Raw genomic sequence first — 20,025 nt, forward strand, 5'->3', positions numbered from 1 at the left:
TGGGAAGCAGACTCCTGGAGGCTTTCCGTGTGAGGGTGGCTGAAGCCGTGCACCAGGAAGAAGGGGACCAAAAGCTTCCTCAAGCTCTCTCTCACCGGGGGGGGGGGTTGTGGTTTCATGGGGTGAAATTGTATGTTCTGGAAACTGTTCGGAGGGAGGTGTTGGAAATGGTTCATGGGGCAAAGACTGCCGGACATTTTGGGTCTTCAAATCTTTACATTTGTTAAGGCGTCAATTTTAGTGGCCGGGCATGCAAGCTGATGTGGACCTTTGGTGCGCAGTTGCCCCACCTGCGCAACCTCTAAAAGACTTATGGGGAAGCCCCCGGGACTCCTCAAGCCCTTGGAAGTCCCATCCGGGAAGTCATTGCCATGGATTTTATTACGGATCTTCCCCCCAGCTGGGAAAAAATGGTGTTGTGGGTGGTGATGGATTTATTTTCTAAGCAAGTGCATTTCGTTTCCTTGTACGGCCTTACCGACGGCCCAAAAGCTGGCACGCATGTTCGTTACACACGTGATGAAACATCACTCATTCCCACGCAAGATAATCTCCGACAGGGGCCCCCAGTTCGTGGCTAAGTTCTGGAAAGCTTTTTTAAAATTAATGGGGGTGGAGCAAGGTTTGTCTTCAGCACACCATCCTCAGACGGATGGACAGACAGAACGTGTAAATTCTGTGTTGGAATGTTATTTGGGCTGTTACGTGAACTATCACCAGGATGATTGGGTGGATTTACTGCCTTTTGCTGAATATGCAAAAATACCTCACAGTGACCTGATGGCACTTTACACACACACATTTCACACGAGCTTCTTCAGGGGGCTCTTTCTCTGCTCAAGTGTCCCATGCAAGCAACAGGATGCTTGAACGAAGAAAGATCCCCCTGAAGAAGGTTGTGCGAAACAAGTAGGGGTACTTTATTTATTAAATTTTATCCCCTTGCACCATTTGTTGCTTTTTGTCGTTGCAGATGGTTGCAACTGGTGGCCCCGGGGCCAGAACTGAGCTGTGATTTGTATATGAGAATTGGTTCACAATTTGCATCCAGTGCTGTATGGAAAGATGGCAATTAATCTGTCTCTTGGCCAGCTGGTGTCCACCAACTGCCTATTCTTGAACCAAAAGAAGGACATGCTGACTACCTCTCCCACTTTAGGAAGAATCAATATGGTTTACAATCACCTTCCCCTCCCCCACACACAAAACAGACACCTTGTGAGGTAGGTGGGACTGAGAGAGCTCTAAGAGAGCTGTGACTAGCCCAAGGTCACCCAGCTGGCTTCATGTGGAGGAGTGGGGAAACCAACCTGGTTTACCAGATTAGCCTCCATCGCTCATGTGGAGGAGTGGGGAATCGAGCCCGGTTCTCCAGATTAGAGTCCACAGCTCCTAACCACTGATCTTAACCACCACATCATGCTGGCTCTCTATTAATTTTGTTTTCTTTTTAATTTTGCTTCAGCTAGTGTGTTGATGACTGGGGAAGGCACTGGCAAACCACCCCGTAAACAAAGTCTGCCTAGGAAACGTCGGGATGTGACGTCACCCCATGGGTCAGGAATGACCCGGTGCTTGCACAGGGGACCTTTATCTTTAATGTGTTCATCCGTTAACCACTTTCTGTACTTTTGTGTAAGCTGGTCTTTGACTGTAATAAATAAATAAATAAATGATGATGATGATGATGTATTAGCTGAAGGAAATATTTCTTCTTGTCTGAAGGATATGACAGATTTTAAATAATGCCTTATGAAAAAAAATACCCATTTTCCTGTAGGCTCAGTTGCTTGCAGTGGCCAATGATGGTAGCAGGTTTAACATAGCATACAACTATCCATCACCACAGCAGAGGGTGGGGGGGGGGAATCCCCACAACGGCATCGTATTTACTACAAAAAGTCACAGCTGTCCCCCACAAAATGAAATTAGGTTTGATTTTGTGTCACGACAATGTTCATTAGTGCCATCTACTCTGGGAGGGGGAGATCAGATAGTCAACGGCGGACCCAGAATTCATTGCAAAGGTACAATGTGAAGGAGAATATGTAGATAATGAGGAGCGCCATTTCACATTTCAGTCAGAGGCAAAAATATTTCAGTATGTGAGAGGAGGGGAAAAGTTTCAGCAAGGTTAGAGATAAATGTGAATGTAAAGAATGCAGTGGAAAATATAGGGGGGAGGGAAGGTTGCCTCATCTACCATCCTTCAAAGGCTGCCTCGCAGCAGCAGTGGAACTAAAGCTCCCTCTCTCTGCTTTTCAAACTGCCTTGAATTAAATATGGGCCCCTTCTAGGGTTGCCAACCTCCAGGTGGTGAAGGAAAAATCAGACACCTCTGTACAATTACCAAAAGATGAGAAATTCAGTACAGGAATCCAGCCATAAATGATGCCAAATATATTCTGGCATCACAGTATGTGGTAACCTTTACAGTATGTGGTAATGTAACCACCAACACCATATATTGCCAACAAACAAGTGTATTTTTCTTATTTACAGGATATTTCAACAGGTAAGTTCACAATTAATTCCTTTAACAAGTAAGTATTGAAGCAAAGTTCACTTAAAAATGTCCTTTTAAGGTGTATTTCTTTCTTTGCAGCACAGCAGGCTTCATTGGGCCTGCTTTTTCTGGTAAACCCAGAATAAGCCAAATACCCATACCGGTAAAGGGGTATTTCAGCTTTATTTTCGGGTTTCCCCCCCCCAAAAAAAAAGTTGTGTTCATTATAGTTTATGGGGATTTGTTAAAGCTCCTGTGGGGGCATTTTTGGAGATAGAGTCACCAAACCTGCAGCATAGCCGCAAGGGACTCTCCTTAGAAGGGCACCAAAGTTTGGTGAACTTTAGGACAGGGGGCCAAAGAGGTCACCCCCATCCTCCAGGCATTTGTGAGCTGAGCTGTCCATCAGTTGTCAGGTTCAGAAGTTCAGCGTTGCCAAGGACTGGTGGAAAGAGCCGATTGCCTGGCTGGCAGCTCAAAGTCTAGGGGCTCCCATCATATCTGGGGTGCATAGCATGATCTCCATGCAAATTAGCTTCCAAATGGAGGGACAAGACTTAAATGCAAGAAAAATAAGGCACAGAAAACATTTATTTTGGGGGCAAATGATATCCTGTGAAGAGTCTTTTATTATAGTCATCAAAAATCTGCCTTCAAGAGATGGTCACAGTACAGGGAAAGGAAGCCTCTACTTAGAGTGACCTTCAGTTTGAGAGCAGGGGTTTTTTTTGGGGGGGGGAGATATTGGAGCCAGCCAAAGTCATGACCAAGGCAGCTCTTGGAAGGAGGTTGCTCATCCGCGTGGGTGAGCAGTCTTCTTCAGAACAACGCCTGTTCAGCGGCTGTTGAAGCTGATCCGAATGGGACTGGGTGAGCCTCGTCTTTTAAATGACCCTTCTGCCTCCAGACTCTTTTGAACCAGATCACTCCACTGAATGTGTGTGTGTGTAAAGTGCTGTCAAGTCACAGTCGACTTATGGTGAACCCTTTTTGGGAGTTTTCATGGCAAGAGACTAACATGAGGGAAGGGATTTGCAGCCTAGAGTTGGCATTGGGGTAGTGCACCAACACCTGGTTTCTTTAAATGAAACAAAATCCTCTGGGCCAGATGAATTGCATCCAAGGGTACTCAAAAAACTTGCAGTTGTAATTTCTGAACCTCTGTCCATTATTTTTTAAAAGTCTTGGCAAACAGGTGAGGTGCCAGAAGATTGGAGGTGGGCAAATGTTGTCCCCATCTTCAAGAAGGGGAAAAAGGAGGATCCGGGTAACTACCGACCCATCAGGTTGACTTCTATACCAGGAAAAGTGTTCGAACAAATCATCAGTCAGTCCTTGAGCATTTAGAAAGGATGGATCTGTTCACTAAGAGCCAGCATGGGTTTCTCAAGAATAAGTCATGTCGGACTAATCTCCTTTTTTGAGAAAGTTACTACCTTGCTGGATCAGGGAATGCTGTAGACATAGTTTATCTAGATTTCAGTAAGGCTTTTGATAAGGTTCCACATAGTATTCTAGTTGACAAATTGGGAAAATGTGGGTTAGATCCTATTATTGTTAGGTGGATCTGCAACTGGTTGACAGATCGCACCCAAAGAGTGCTAGTTAATGGTTCCTCATCCACTTGGAGAGGAGTGACTAGTGGAGTGCCTCAGGGATCTGTGCTGGGCCCTGTGTTGTTCAACATCTTTATAAATGATTTGGATGAAGGAATAGAGAGGATGCTTATTAAATTTGCAGATGATACTAAATTGGGAGGGGTAGCAAATACTGTAGAAGACAGAGCCAAGATGTAGGATGAACTTGACAGGCTGGAGAAGTGGGCTAGAACTAATAAAATGCACTTCAACAAAGATAAATGTAAAGTTCTGCATTTAGATAAAAAATCAAATGCATAATTATAGGATAGGGGAGACTTGTCTGAGCAGTAGAGTGTGTGAAAAGGATCTTGGGGTCTTAGTAGACCAAACACTGAACATGAGTCAGCAGTGGGATGCGATAGCTAAAAAGGCAAATGCAGTCTTGGGCTGCATCAACAGAAGTATAGTGTCCTGATCACGCGAAGTGATGGTATCGCTTTACTCCGCTCTGGTTAGACCTCAACCAGAGTACTGTTCAGTTTTAGGCACCACAATTTAAGAAGGATGTAGACAAGCTGAAACGTGTCCAGAGGTGGGCAACAAAGAAGGTGAGGGATCTGGAGACCAAGTCCTATGAGGAAAAGTTGAAGGAGCTGGGTATGTTTAGCCTGAAGAGAAGACTGAGAGGGGATATGATAACCATGTTCAAGTATTTGAGGGGCCGTCATAGAGGATGGTTACTTCTGAGTTGTTTTCTGTTGCCCAAGAAGGCTGGACCAGAACCAATGGGTTAAAAATTAAATCAAAAGAGTTTCCGTCTAGACATTAGGAAGAATTTTCTAACAGAGCAGTTCCTCAATGGAACAGGCCTCCTCAGGAGATGGTAAGCTCTCCTTCCATGCAGGTTTTTAAGGTTAGATGGTCATCTGTCAGCAATGCTGATTCTGTGACCTTAGGCAGATGATGAGAGGGAGGTCATCTTCGCCATCTTCTGGTCACTAGGGGTGTGGGGTGGGAGGTAGTTGTGAATTTCCTGCATTGTGCAGGGACTTGATGGTGGACTTGATGACCCTGGTGGTCCCTTCCAATTCTATGATTCTACATAGCATCAGTCATGCAGGGAAGATCCTTGTGCTGTGGTGGCAGCAGCTGCTGAAGCACTTAAAAAAAATCTGCACAGACAACGGCCAATCAGAAGCCTTCCTTGGCAAAAGCCTCAACTAGCCCCACCCACTTTCTAAAACACATGGGCACTAGGAAAGACATCGGAGGGTCTTTCAAAGACACCACTTTGGGGAAACCCCTGGTCTGTACTGAAACTGACCTGCTGGAAGGCTGCCCAGTAGAATTTCCTGCCACTTGGGGAAGTAGGAAGCATGAAAAAACAGATTCTGAAGAAAGGATGTACCAAACCCTCTTCCAAACACCGTTGACCATGGTTTAACAATGAAGATGGGGGGTTCTTACTGAGCAAAGTCTAGAAACAAACAAAGTCTGTCTGTAGGAAGACAGCTTTTTAAAGGAACACATTGCTAACTACATCTGACAGGCTACAGTTGGAGTTTCCTGCAGAGTGTGTGGAGCTTGGACCGATGGCTTGGAAATATTTCTGCACGGCGCAATCAATTGTGCCTCCTGGGCTTGTTATACCACAGCTGAGCAAGCACACAACTCCCATTGTGTCACCTGCAACACTCCCTTTCTATTCTGCGCCACATTGGGCTGACAGGCTCCCGGAGTGCAAACTAAACTTACCTGTTCTCTACAGTATCAGAGGAGCATGCCTATTATACTGGGTGCTTTGGAACACAGGGCAGGATGCCACTGCAGTCATCTTGCTTGTGGGCTTCCTAGAGGTACCTGGTTGGCCACTGTGTGGACAGACTGCTGGACTTGACAGGCCTGGGTCTGATTCAGCATGACCTTTCTTATGTTCTCATATTGTTATCATATTAGGTGCAGTGGAACACAGGATAATGCTTAGGGTTGCCAGCCTCCAGATACTAGGTGGAGATCTCCTGCTATTACAACTGATCTCCAACCGACAGAGATCAGTTCCCCTGGAGAAAATGGCCGCTTTGGCAATTGGACTTCATGGCATTGAAATCCCTCCTCAGGCTCTGCCCCCAAAACCTCCGCCAGTGGCAAAGAAGGACCTGGCAACCCTAATAATACTGCCGCACTCGTCTTGCTTGTGGGCTTCCTAGAGGCCCCTGATCGGCCACTGAGTGAACAGACGACGGCACTTGATGGGCCTTGGTCTGATCAGCAGGGCTCTTCTTATGTTCTTAAGCCCGTTTCATTTTCTTCTTCGCCCACATCCAGTGAACCTCATCTTTGTTTGCTTTCTGAATGGATGGTGGTTCTTTCATTGACATCCTCTTCTTCCCAAGGATCTCAGAGCTCCTTATATCTGGTTTCCAGGTGTTCATCCATTCAGGCATTTATTCTGCTACTTCTTAGCTTCAGCAGTCAAGTCAGCCTTTTGGCTGTTCCTTGGGCCAACCCTTGGTAGTCCAGGCACAGTGTGTGTGTGTGTGTGTGCTGTCAAGTCACAGCTGACTTATGGTGACCCCCATAGGGTTTTCAAGGCAAGAGACTTTTGGAGGTGGTTTGCATTTGCCTGCCTCCACCTCACGCTCTTGGTGTTCCTTGGAGGTTGTCCATCCAAATACTAACCAGGGTTGACTCTACTTTGCTTCTGGGATCTGACGAGATCAGGTGTGCCTGGGGCTATCCAGGTCAAAGCTAGGCACAGAGTAATAATAACTAATTTAAACTACTTAAAACTCCTTGCAATATATAGGTGGGTGTTTCTGAATAGGGAGATGGAATGGGATGGTATAGCCTGATCTGGCCAGATCTTGGAAGCTAAGCAGGGGCAGCCCTGGTAAGTACTTGAATGGGAGACCACCAAGGAATACCAAGGTCACTATGCACAGGCAGACAAGACAAACCACCTCTGTTCCTCTCTTGCTTTGAAAACCACCAAGGGGTTGCCATAAGTCTGACATGATGGCACCCAATTATTGCCCTGATCTGGATGACCCAGGCTAGCCTGATCTCATCAAATCTCGAATGCTAAAGCTCCATCAGCCCTGGTTAGTACTTGGATGGGGGACCACCAAGGAAGTTTCTGCAGAGGAAAGCAGTGGCCAACCACCTCTGCTTCTCACTTGCCTTGAAAGCCCATTGCTGGGGTCACCATAAATTGGTTGCAACTTGACTGCACTTACGTACATACTCTCCAAGGAGTTCAGGGCAGGATGGGAGACCACCAAAGATGGCTCTGCAGAGGAAGGCAATAGCAAACTACCACTGCTTCTCACTTGCCTTGAAAGCCCCTTGCTGGGGTCGCCATAAGTCGGTTGCAGCTTGACGGCACTTACATACATATTTCTGAATATTGAATAAGAATGAAAAGCCAAAAGAAAAATGGAAGTTCTATACGCAATGGGGAAACCCCCGTGCTTCTGGTTCAGCTTTTGTAGCATGTCTGATCAACTGCATTTTACCCGTCACATTGGCTCATTGGCTGTCACTATCAATCAGGCATTTGCCTTTCACGTTGAGGTAAACAAGACTGCACTGAGAACGATGCTAACTGATTAATTTTTCTCCTTTTTTGGTAAATGAACATCCCATTGATTTTCTTAATTTGATGCATCAATCATTTAAGGCTTCATTCGAGTAAGTGACTCCCTACCGCACAGCTAGAATTTCAAGATCAGGAGAATCTTGGAGATAGGGGTAATCAACCTTGATGGCCTTGAACTAGTACACTGCTCAAGATTTGCTGTAGAAAAAACATATATCCAAACATTGATGGCTTTGCTCCATATTGAGCATGGCTTTGAGATTCTGCAGGTACTTGTGGCCATGTCTTCAAACCATGCTCATAGAGAACTCTGAACAAAATCCAGAACATCTGATGGATGGGGACATCTGACATAAACTTATTGCAACAAGCCAAGAGTGCATGACAGAAATTTGCAAGCAGAACATGAAGGTGTGTGAGCACTTGTCCCGTAGTAGTCCCACAAACAGCATCCAGAGACAAAGAGTCCAAAAGAGAGATGATTTAATGGAAAACACACAGGTATTGCAGAGCTTACAGGTACATTGGCACGAATGGCAATTGGGAGCACGGGGTAGGCCTATAAGGGAAAGTATTAGTCACAACAGGTCAAGGCGGCTCCCCTTCTGCTGAGGAGTCGTTCCCACGGGAGATAGCACTGGAACAGGAATGCAGCAGCTAGCAGTTTGGCCTTGAGAGGCACCTGGTAGAATCGAAACTAAAATGGTCAGTCTCTGACAGGCTGCTTAGAGCTGTGGAAAGCAGGCCTGACATTCTGCCCTAATTTAGCCCCCCCCCCCATCCGCCACCGGTCCAGGCTTGTCAGGGTAGTCGGCATGGAATTGGCGGACCAAACGGGATGCAGACACGTCACGTGCACGTACCCACTCATTGTGGGCGGGACCGAAATGTTTCCAACGGACTAGGTAGTGGAGAGACCCATGACGGACGCGAGAGTCCAAGATTTTTGCAACCTCAAAATGTTCCTCCCCCACAACCATCACTGGTACATCAGGGAGTGGTTCAGGATGCCACTCGGGGGAAGGCACGTGTGGCTTTAGCAAACTGACATGAAAGACAGGATAGATTCTTCTGAGTGATTTTGGGAGTGAGAGTGCCACAGTGATTGGGTTGGTGATATGAGTAATGGGGAAGGGACCCACGTACTTGGCACTGACTTTGTTACACGGGCAGTTGGACCGTAGATTCTTGGTGGACAAATAAACCATGTCTCCCACTGAGTAGTTTTTGCCCGGTGAGCAATGCTTATCGGCTTGACTTTTGTATTTACATTTTGCTTGCTCTAGATTACGTACCAGCCAAGGCCAGGTTGTCTGAATCGTGTGAACCCAGTCAGCAACACTTTCTCCCCCTTCCACCCCGGAGACATCGTTATGGCTTATGGGACCAAAGTCTTGCCCATAAACGGCCCGAAAGGGGCTAAATCCAGTTGACTGATGCACAGCATTATTATATGCATATTCAGCAAAGGGTAACAATTCAACCCAATCATCCTGATGATAGTTAACATAACAGCGCAAGTAGCATTCCAACACAGCATTCACCCGTTCGGTTTGGCCATCGGTTTGGGGGTGGAAAGCACTTGAGAGACCTTGTTCCACCCCCACTAATTTTAGGAAAGCTTTCCAGAATTTAGCCACATAGCTACTTCCGTGGTCGCTGACCATCTTGCGTGGAAAGGAATGTAGATGGAAGACATGTGACACAAAGAGGCGGGCCAGTTTTGGGGCGGATGGGATACCTGCGCAAGGGACCAGATGCACCTGTTTAGAGATCAGGTCCGTGATTACCCAAAGTACAGTTTTTCCCTCGCTGAGGGGGAGGTCAGCCATAAAATCCATAGCAATAACCTCCCACGGTCTAGTGGGGGTCTCTAATGGCTGCAACAATCCAGGAGGCTTCCCTTGGGCCCTTTTCACCGTGGCGCAGACTGGGCAACTGCGAATGAAGGAATCCACGTCAGTCCGCATGCCTGCCCACCAGAACTGCCTCCGTAACAAGTGCAATGTTTTTAGAAACCCAAAGTGTCCTGCGGTTTTGGCTCCATGGACCAGCTGTAGGACTTCTTTTCGGAGCTCTTTAAGCACATACAGCTTAGAGTCTTTGTACCATAAGCCTCTACGTTCAGTCAGAGCGGAGGGGAAGGTTTGCTTAGAGTTCGGCTTGGTACGCGGAACGTTAAAAAACGTTAAAAAAGAGTCTGTGAGATCCAACCCATCTGGCGGTGTGGGCTCCGTGGTGGAAGGAGGGGACGTCCCTGAGGGGGGTTGGACGGCTGGACTGTCCGAGTGACTGGGCGCCGACGGAGCTGGCGAAGGAGGCAAGGGGGGTGGCGCGGTCGGGCTGACCGGTGTGGTTGGGCTTGCAGTGTCCCTCCCTTGTGGGGGTTGCGGTGGGAGCCGGGTTTGCGCTCGGGTTTGGACTGCTAGAGTGGGCAGCAAACCCCTTTGGGCAGGAGTGAACAGGGACTCCGTGGGGTGTTCAACCTTGGTTGGATATTGGGGAAGTCTGGATAGAGCATCAGCCAGGACATTTTGCTTCCCCGGCACATGTTTCAATACGAAACGGAACTGAGCAAAGAAGTCCGCTCAGCGAACTTGTTTCGCGGACAGTTTCTGGGCCCCCGTGAGTGTTTCCAGGTTCTTGTGATCGCTCCACACTTCAAAAGGGACTTTAGACCCCTCCAAAAATTGTCTCCACATCGTAAGGGCATGGTGGACGGCAGCCACTTCCTTTTCCCAGATTGGCCAGTTGAGCTGAGATTGCGCTAACGTTTTAGAGAAGTAAGCGCATGGATGCAGAAGACCATCCCTCCCCCGCTGTAAAAGTGCCCCTCCATCGCCACGTCTGAGGCGTCAACCTGAACTATAAACATTTGATCAAGATTGGGATGCTTGGTAAAGAGGTAAACAGTCGTTTGAGAGTATCAAAGGCGGTTTGGCACTGGGGGGTCCAGTCGATTTTGGCTGAGGGCAACGTGGCAGCGGTGCCCTTCCCCTTAGTCTTAAGGAGATCTGTGATGGGGACTGTGATTTGAGCGAAGTTGGGGATGAACCCCCTGTAGAAGTTAGCGAACCCAAGAAATTGCTGAACCTGCTTACGGGTGGAGGGTGGTTCCCAATCGGTTACCGACTGCACCTTGTCAGGATCCATGGTAAGTTCGTGGTGTGAAATTATATAACCCAGGAAGGTTAATTGTTTTTGGTGAAATTCACATTTAGACACCTTAGCACAGAGCTGATTGTCTCTGAGGCGTTGCAATACTTCTCACCAAGGCAACGTGTGCGTCCATAGTTTTAGAGTAAATAAGAATATCATCCAAATAAACCACCATGCCCCTATACAACAAGTCATGTAGGATCTCATTAATGAATTGCATGAAGACCCCCGGGGCCCCTTTTAATCTAAAAGGCATCACTAAGAATTCATACATGCCAAAGCAACTGGAAAAGGCAGTGAGAGGCACGTAGCTCTCTCGAATCCTGATTCTGTAGTAGGCTTTGACCAAGTCACATTTTGTAAAAACATGCCCTTCCTTTAATTGTCCCAAGAGATCCGAGATCAGAGGGATGGGATAGGCATTGGATTGGGTGACTGCATTGAGTTTCCGAAAGTCGATGCATAAGCGCAAGTCACCCGTCTTTTTGCACGCAAAGAAGGCAGGGGCCGAAGAAGGGGCGGTAGAGTCTATAAGTGTTTTAACTGGTAACTGGGGGCCCCCTTTATGGCGTTGTAACACTACATCTACATATGCAGTCTCTTCGACCTCACTCACCTTCACCGGAGCGTTGGGTTTTGCAGGAATAGCTGTGAGGGTCCATGGTGTCGCTCCACTCACCGCAGACCCTGCCCGTTTTTTGACAGATCTAGAGGAGATTCGAGATTCAAAGCCGGGGGGTCCCAGCCTATGTCCTCATCTGAAGACGGCGAGTTGTCCCCCAGTGGGGCACTTGTAATCCGGAACCCCGATGGGTTCGTTGGTGCAGGGTCGAGGGGCGCTTCTCCGACTTGGAGAGATGATGGCGCAGTCCGTCCAGGAGTAGCGCTACGGTTGGCCGCGGTGCTTCTGCACTGAGGTCGCCCCCGATTCCGGGGCGGTCCATCTTGCCAAGAAGGGACCAACCGGTCCAGTTGAAGCGGGCAGGCAGCAGCAAAGTGGCCCATGGTTCCGCAAACGAGACAGGCTCCCCTCTGAAACCGAGACTTGCGGTCTTGCGAGAGTAGAGCAGGTCTCCATGGTGTAGGAGCTGCGGCCTTGGTTGGGGGCTTTTGATTGCCCCCCTCCCTGGCACGACGGCGGGCTAGCGAAATGAATTGGCGACGACTCTCCACTTCCTCGGCCAATAAGATCCATTCTTCAAGAGTGTCTGGGTCATGTTGCATATAAGCCCAGTTCAATATGTCAGGATGTAAAGCTTCCCAGAAATAATGTATTCGGGTAGCCTCGATCCAGTCCACTATTTTACTGGCGAGCCTTTGGAACTCGCCTGCGAATTCCCGCACCGGCATAGAGCCTTGTCGAAGTTGCAGGAGGGCTGCCTTGGCCTTTTCTCCCAGGAAAGGGTCCTCAAAGTGGCGCCGTAATGCTCGCATGAACTCATTGAGTGAGCGTATGGATCGGGCCCGAGTGTCAAACTGGAGGACCATCCAGTCAGCGGCTTTTCCAGTCAAGAGGGAGGCAGCGAAGTGCACCCGGCTGTCTTCGGTGGGGAAGTGCTGTCCCTGTTCCCGCATATAACTGTCCACTTGGTGTAGGAAACATGGTAGGGCTTCGACCGAGCCGTCGTAGGTCACTCTCAACCAAGGTTGCTTCCATTGTATGGATAGGGGGACAGGCGGTTGTCCTGGAGGCGGCAACAACGGTGCTCCAGGGGGCGGCAACACCGGGGCTCCAGGGGCCGGTAAAGCCAGTGAGCCGGGGGCCGGCAGAGCCGGTACTCCGGGAGCCGGTAAAACAGGGGCTCCGGCGGCCGGTAAAACCGGCTGAGCTGGCACCGGTTGGGCTGGGGTAGTTAGAGCTTGTTGCAAACGTTCGTTTTCTCGAAGCAATTGTTCCATTTGGTCCTGCAGGCGGGCCACACGATCATTCAAGTCCCGGTTTTGGCCCTGCAAGAGACGCATTTCGTCTCCAGCTCCCCCCGTGCGTCGGGACTGGCTGACCCGAAGGCCAGTAGCCCAGTGAGGGTCCTCACCATATAGGTCTTCCTCATCTGAGAAGTCCGGCTCAGTGAAGTGACCTGCACGGCGATGTGCACATTGCGTGTCGCGATATGGACCAAAACTCGGAGAAAATGAGGGGATAAATCCAAAGTTGGTGCTGTCTTTGGGACGCGCGTCTGTGAGCGTGCGGGCTCGAATGGCCACCAAACATTGCTCCTCTTCTTGTGCAGCCCGCGCCTGAGCCGCCGCATCCGCAGGCCGCAACTGTTCCTCGGCCCGTTGTCGGTCTGCAAGCACTTGGTCAGCCTCGAGCTTGGTGGCAATCGCCGTAGTGACAATCGGGAGAGCTTCGTTCTCCAAAAGCAGAAGGAGTTCAGAGGAATCTGTTAGGTCCAATAATGGTTGAACCCGAACTGCCAGAGCAGCAGCGTCTGCTCCAAACCCAGGGGTTAAAAGTTTCGTGAGGTCAGCCACCGTGGCTGTAGCCGAGGTCAGCCCCAGAAACAGTAAGGCTGTTCAGGCCGCTACATCCCGTGCTTCTTTCAAGCACAAGTTGGGATCAGGAGCGGTTGGGGCCCGAGTCTCCTCTGCCCGTGATCCCACCATGGATCGGGGTAGAACAGGGCAGATTGGGGCCGCTACCGGTTCTGGTTGTTCTTCACGTATAGTTAACCCCGCTAGCAAACGGGTCAAAGTTACTAAATCCTCTTGCGCCAGTCGAACTTCCTCCACCAAGCCGTCCAGTATGCGTGGTGGGCACTTCGGTCTGCGTCAGGGTCCGTCCAGGGGGGTCGTGTCAGCTAGAGGACGCCACTGAGCTCGGAGGAATACAATCAGGCGATTGATCTCAGCATCCGTTCGCAGCGCCTCAGCAAGGATGTCATCTAGCAAAGAAGGATGGTCGGGGTACTCATCCGATGGTTCCAATGGAGGGTACCAAGGTTCAGGACCCTCCAGGGTTTCGGTCTGAAACCCTCCACCCAGGGAGCGGCGCCTCTGCTCCCACCCGGGTCCTAGGCGAACCCTCTGGGGCTCCAGCCACAGGCAATTCACTCGGAGAGCACGTCCCCTGCTCCAATCCGAGGCCCCGGCGAACCCTCCAGGGCTCCAGCCAGGCAGGGCAAAATAGAGAAGGGATTCGTGCCAAAATGTGAGCACTTGTCCTGTGGTAGTCCCACAAACAGCATCCAGAGACAAAGAGTCCAAAAGAGAGATGATTTAATGGAAAACACACAGGTATTGCAGAGCTTACAGGTACATTGGCACGAATGGCAATTGGGAGCACGGGTAGGCCTATAAGGGAAAGTATTAGTCACAACAGGTCAAGGCGGCCCCCCTTCTACTGAGGAGTCGTTCCCACGGGAGATAGCACTGGAACAGGAATGCAGCAGCTAGCAGTTTGGCCTTGAGAGGCACCTGGTAGAATCGAAACTAAAACGGTCAGAGTCTGACAGGCTGCTTAGAGCTGTGGAAAGCAGGCCTGACAAGGTGATGACCTTCTCTACATTGACCATCTTCAGGTACTTGAAGGGCTTTCATAGAGAGGATGGTGCGAAGTTGTTTTCTGTTGCCCCAGAAGGTCGGACCAGAACCAATGGGTTCAAATTGAATCGAAAGAGTTTCTGGCTAACATTAGGAAGAAGTTTCTGACAGTCAGAGAGGTTCCTCAGTGGAACAGGCTTCCTCGGGAGGTGGTGGGCTCTCCTTCTCTAGAGGTTTTTAAGCAGCAGCTAGATGGCCATCTGTCAGAAATGCTGATTCTGTGAACTTAGGCAGATCATGAGAGGGAGGGCAGGAAAGGTTGTGTCAGTGTTTGGCTCTCGTGGCCCTTTCTTGCATACCCAAGGTAATGCAGATCACCACTTTGGGGTCAGGAAGCAATTTTCCTCCAGGCCAGAATGGCCAGGGATCCTGGAGGGTTTTTGTTGCCATCTTCTGGGCATGAAGTAGGAGTCACTGGGTGTGTGTGTGTGTGTGTGTGTGTGTGTGTGTGTGTGTGTGTGTGTGGGAAGTAGTTATGACTTTCTTGCATTGTGCAGGGGGTTGGACTAGATGACCCTGGTCGACCCTTCCAACTCTATGACTCTATGATTTTATGATGCCTGCTCTTACAACTGATCTCCAGGCAACAGAGATGAGGTCATCTGGAGAAAATGGCCGCCTTAGCCATTGGACTCTATAGCACTGAAGTCCCTCCCCTCTCCAAACCCCGCCCTCCTCCGGCTCCATCCCCCCAAATATCCAGGTATTTCCCAACCCAGAGCTGGCAACCCTTCTTATTGGTTTAACTATTTTATATATAATATATTTGATTACTAGCTAAGCTACTATTGATTTTTGTAACTACTCTGAAACAATTAAACATGTTTATTTTATCACATTTTGTTTAAAAGTGTCCTTGTTTTGAATTTGCTAGATATTTTTAATGTGTAATAGTAATCTCACTGATAGAGATGAGTTCACCTGGAGAAAATGGTCGCTTTGGCAATTGGACTCTATGGCATTGAAGTCCTTCCCCTCCCCACCCCCACCCCAAAAAAACCTCCTGCCCCAAAAACCTCTCGCCAGTGGTGAAGAGGGACCTGAAGACCCTAGTGGAATGACATGCACTGCCTGAGATACAGTAACGAAATAAATAAAACTGTCCATTCAGACTGGCTAAAAATCTATGATTTTTGGCAGTCTTCAAACAGTGTTCTTTTGAAAAAATGGCACCATGGACAGGTAATTTGTTTGTGAAGTAGCTGCCATCACGGGAACTTTTCTATGTTTTCATGGTCAATGATGTTAAACATTTGGCATGATTACAGGCCCTGAGTGGAATGCATCAGAGCTTGTCTACATCTTGGCAAAATCATCTCTCCGGAGTTGGAGCGGACTGTGAAAATGACGTGTGTCACTTCGAAGGTGAATGGAAGGAAAGGGACGCAGAGGGGAGATTTGCCACAGTTTTACTAAGTGCTTTTAATGAAATACGGTGAGAACTGATATCATTTGGGAAAGAAAATGCGCAGTGGGCCGGGAGCCAGGTGAAAACAAAAATAGAAAGGGAAGGAACGGTCAGGACACTATCTGTTCTCCGTCCTTGCCGGGTTAATTCCTCGGCCTGGCTGTTGAATATGGGCAGCAGGGTTTTCTTTTGCCCCCCCACAAATGATTTGATGCATTTGCTTCTAAAAGAAAAAAAGACAATAGTTGAATATTCAACTGCATGTGCAGTACCTTCTCCAGCCATGCCGAACGGTTCATCAGATGTCAAAAAGGGCTAGAGTCCAGTAGCACCTTAAAGACTAACAAAAATATTTTCTGGTAGGGTATGAGCTTTCGTGAGCCACAGCTGGTTGATCAGATGGTTGAGGGGAAAACCTTATTAATTAGTAGGGTTGCCCATTCCAAGTTGGATTTTGGGGATGGAGCCTGAGGAGGGTGGGGTTTGGAGGGGAGGGTCTTCAATGCCATAGAGTCCAATGGCCAAAGCGGTCATTTCCTCCAGGGGAACTGATCTCCATCAGCTGGAGATCAGTTGTAATAGCGGGAGATCTCCAGCCACCACCTGGAGGTTGGCAACCCTATTAATTAGAGAGTAAGATGCACACTTTTTCAATGTGATTGTTTATCATTCTTATTTTTCGTAAGCCACTGGCAGAATCAATATGTGAGTATGTGTGTCCGTTAAGCTAAAAAATCAAGAGCTGAAAAGGGGAAAGAAGCGGGGGGGGGGGCATCCTCATACTTCTGTGGTTTTGCAGAAGACTCAGGCAGTTTTCACTGTCTTTCCCATTCTATGAATTGTACCATTTTATTGTGTGGCTCTTCACTTTTGTAGTTCCGAGTTTAGTTTTTCCAATTCATTCTCTAGTTTCAAGGACTAGTTCTTGCTGTATTTTATACATGTTTTTTTTACATGCATTTTGTTGTGTAATGTTTCTATATTGTATATTGAGAGCTAGCATAGTATAGTGATTAAGAGCGGCGAACTCTAATCTGGAGAACCGGGTTTGATTTCCCCACTCCTACACATGAGTGGCAGATGCTAATCTGGTGAACCGGGTTGGTTTCCCCACTCCTACACATGAAGCCAGCTGCATGACCTTGGGCTAGTTGCAGTTCTCTCTGAACTCTCTCAGCCCCACCTTCCTTTCAAGGTGTCTACTGTGAGGAGAGGAAAAGAAGGAGATTGTAAGCCAGTTTGATTCGCCTTAAAAGTAGAGAAAATTGGCATATAAAAACCAACTCCTCCTCTTCCTCCTCCTCCTCTTCTTCTTCTTCCTCCCAGGAAATGACATCATGCCATCACTGATGGTTGCCCCCCTCATGCCCCACCCCCCATCTCTCGCTGGTTGCCTGACAACTCTAGTTGCAGCAGGCTCTAATACTTACCAGTGGAGACAGATACACTTGGGCTGCTGGAAAAAGTGAGGGTGTGTTGGGCAACACAGAACCAGAAACTCATTATTGGAAATATATAACAGACAGTAGAAGTTTGCCGTCATGACTATGGGCCCATTACCTCTCTCTGTGAGATTATCTGCTCTTTGCGAACAACTGCTGTAATTAAAAATAATGAGCGCCTGGTAGCGCTGCTAATTCTATTATCTTCAAAGCCCTGGGCTTCAACAACTCACCAGCAAAGTCGCCCAGATGAGAAATCTCTTTAAAATGCTCTGTGGTTGCTGGCGGTACATTAGGATAATCTTCCCCGCCTGAAATTCAAAAAGAGAAAATGAAAACACGATCAATCAGTAGTGGAGTCCCAGAAAAAGCAAAGGGGAAAAAAAGTTGGACATAATCAATACAAGGTCTTCCCAGATGTAAATCAAGCTACCAAAATATATGAAGACCAATAAAGTAACTGATCCCTAAAAACCTTAAAAGTGGTTAAGTGGTTATTCCTCCAAATAATGTCCACCCAAACCAAAATCAACTCAAAATTGTCAAGCTCCGATGTGGTAGACCTGGGAGAAGGAGCTTGAGAAGATCCAGAAAAGAGCGACCAAAATGACGAGGGGGATATAGCAACTGCCCTATGAGGAACAGTTAAAACACTTAGGGCTCTTTAGCTTGGAAAGAAGGCAGTTAAGGGGAGACATGATAGAGGTCTATAAAATTATGCATGGTGTAAAGAGAGGGGACAGGGAGAAGCTTTTCTCCCTCTTTCATAATATCAGAATACGGGGTTGTCTGCTGAAGCTGGAGGGCGAGAGATTCAAAATGATAAAAGGAAGTGCTTCTTCACACAATGCATAGTTAAATGGCGTAACCCCCTGACCCAGGATGTGGTGATGGCTGCCAACTTGGAAGGCTTTAAGAGGGGAGTGGACATGTTCATGGAGGAGAGGGCTTTCCATGGCTGCTAGTAAAAATGAATACTAGTCATGATTAGGCTTGTCAACCTCCTGGTACTAGCTGGAGATATCCTGATATTACAACTGATCTTCAGCAGATAGAGATCAGTGCACCTGGAGAAAATGGCCACTTTGGTAATTGGACTCTATGGCATTGAAGTCCCTCTCCTCCCCAAACTCTGCCCTCCTCAGGCTCCACCCCAAAAACCTTCCACTGATGGTGAAGAGAGACCTGGCAGCCCTAGTCATGATGCAAAGCTATTCTCTCCAGGATCAGATAAATGCTGGTGCAGTCGTCTTGTTTGTGGGCTTCCTGGAGGCACCTTTTTGGCCACTTTGAACAGACTGCTGGACTTGATGGGCCTGGGTCTGATCCAGCAGGGCCTTTCTTGTGAGTTTCCCAATCAGAGGAGGAACCACCAAGCTCACTTTTTGACACGCCCTTAACTGAACCACAGGGGACACCCTCAAGCAGCTGTTCCTGGAGGGACCACAGTGATCCAAGATCTCAAAAGGGTAAGGGCCCAGCCAGTGATTGCAGCTGTACCTACATCTACACCTGATGCGTGTGCGCTGCATTTGGGGTTCCCAAGATTAGTTGGAATAAAAAATGCCAACAAAGTGGTTTGTTTTGCCAACTCTGGGTTGGGAAATTCCTGGGGAGGGCAGGGTTTGGGGAGAAGGACCACAGCATCCAAAGCAGCCATTTTCTCATGGGTAACTGACCTATTTTGTCTGGAGATTAGTTGAAATTCTGGGAGATCTCCAGGTCCCACTTGTGTAATGCCTGAAATCATTATATGCTATGGGAAATGTATTGGAAATGTATTCTTTGATTTGAAATATATTCTTTGTACTCAGTGAAGTATATCTGCACTTATAAACATGCCACACTCAGTATATAAGAGGTGGCATCCCTTACTATAGTTACACCAAGCACTTGCATATGTTACAGGCCTCAAGTATAAGAGGCCCAGTGTTGCTCCTTAGTTAGAAGCTAATTAAAGAATCCATAGATGGCCTTAGTATGTTTTCATAAGCTGGCTTCCCGCTCATAAGGACCAGCTAGGAACCTCCTTAGTTAGCCTTGGCAGGCACCAAGGTCCAAGATAAGAATAGCAATAATTTAGGATCAAACAGAAAAGCACCTGACACTGGTGGGCCTTCTCTGCTCATTAGAGAGGAATTAGATCACCACTTTCTCTGCAACGCCTCCGATTCTATAATAGGGTATGCTAATCCTGGGGTCCCTAGCATTGGGTATTTGGGTCCTTACGTGATGTATTGCGTCTTTGTACCACCCATTACCAAAGACTATATTCGTGCTTGCAATCCTTTGATGTTGGTGTGAATTGTCCTGTGCTTTGGGCAATTTCCACCAGGTGTTTTGTGTATTGGCCAATAAACAAACTGCTTTGAAATCTTCAACCTCCTGCTGTTTTATTGTCATTGGGTATTGCTACAATAATAAAGGCATTTCACTTGGAGGCTAGTAACCCTAGCAAGCTCCTAGAATTTATATCAGCCTGGGTCAGTCCAAAAGAACACCTTCATTTCCTTCGGTAGCTAAAGGCAGCTCCGAGGCCAAAGTACACATGGCTCCAGATAGCTCAGAAGTGTGTTTAAAGTGCCGTCAAGTCACAGTTGACTAATGGCAACCCTGTAAGTTTTTCCAAGGCAAGAGACTAACAGGTTGCCAACCTCCAGGTACTGGAGAACTCCACTATTACAACTGATCTCCAGCCGACAGAGATCAGATCACCTGGAGAAAATGGCTGCTTTGGCAACTGGACTCTATGGCATTCAAGTCCCTCTGTGGGATTGAAGAGCCACCGT

At 48.0% G+C, this 20,025-nt stretch overlaps 1 protein-coding gene across 1 annotated transcript in view; it reads right to left on the minus strand.

Annotated features, from left to right (window-relative positions):
• The window catches only part of LOC130478392 (heparan-alpha-glucosaminide N-acetyltransferase-like), a 158,905-nt gene that overhangs the window by 27,988 nt on the left and 110,892 nt on the right, over positions 1-20,025 (minus strand). Inside the window, exon 10 of the mRNA XM_056850533.1 lies at positions 17,470-17,547. Within this exon, the coding sequence (XP_056706511.1) occupies positions 17,470-17,547 (78 nt within the window). The remainder of the gene's footprint in view (positions 1-17,469; positions 17,548-20,025) is intronic.

The sequence above is a fragment of the Euleptes europaea genome, chromosome 5 (genome assembly GCF_029931775.1).
Source record: "Euleptes europaea isolate rEulEur1 chromosome 5, rEulEur1.hap1, whole genome shotgun sequence".
NCBI lineage: Eukaryota > Metazoa > Chordata > Lepidosauria > Squamata > Sphaerodactylidae > Euleptes > Euleptes europaea.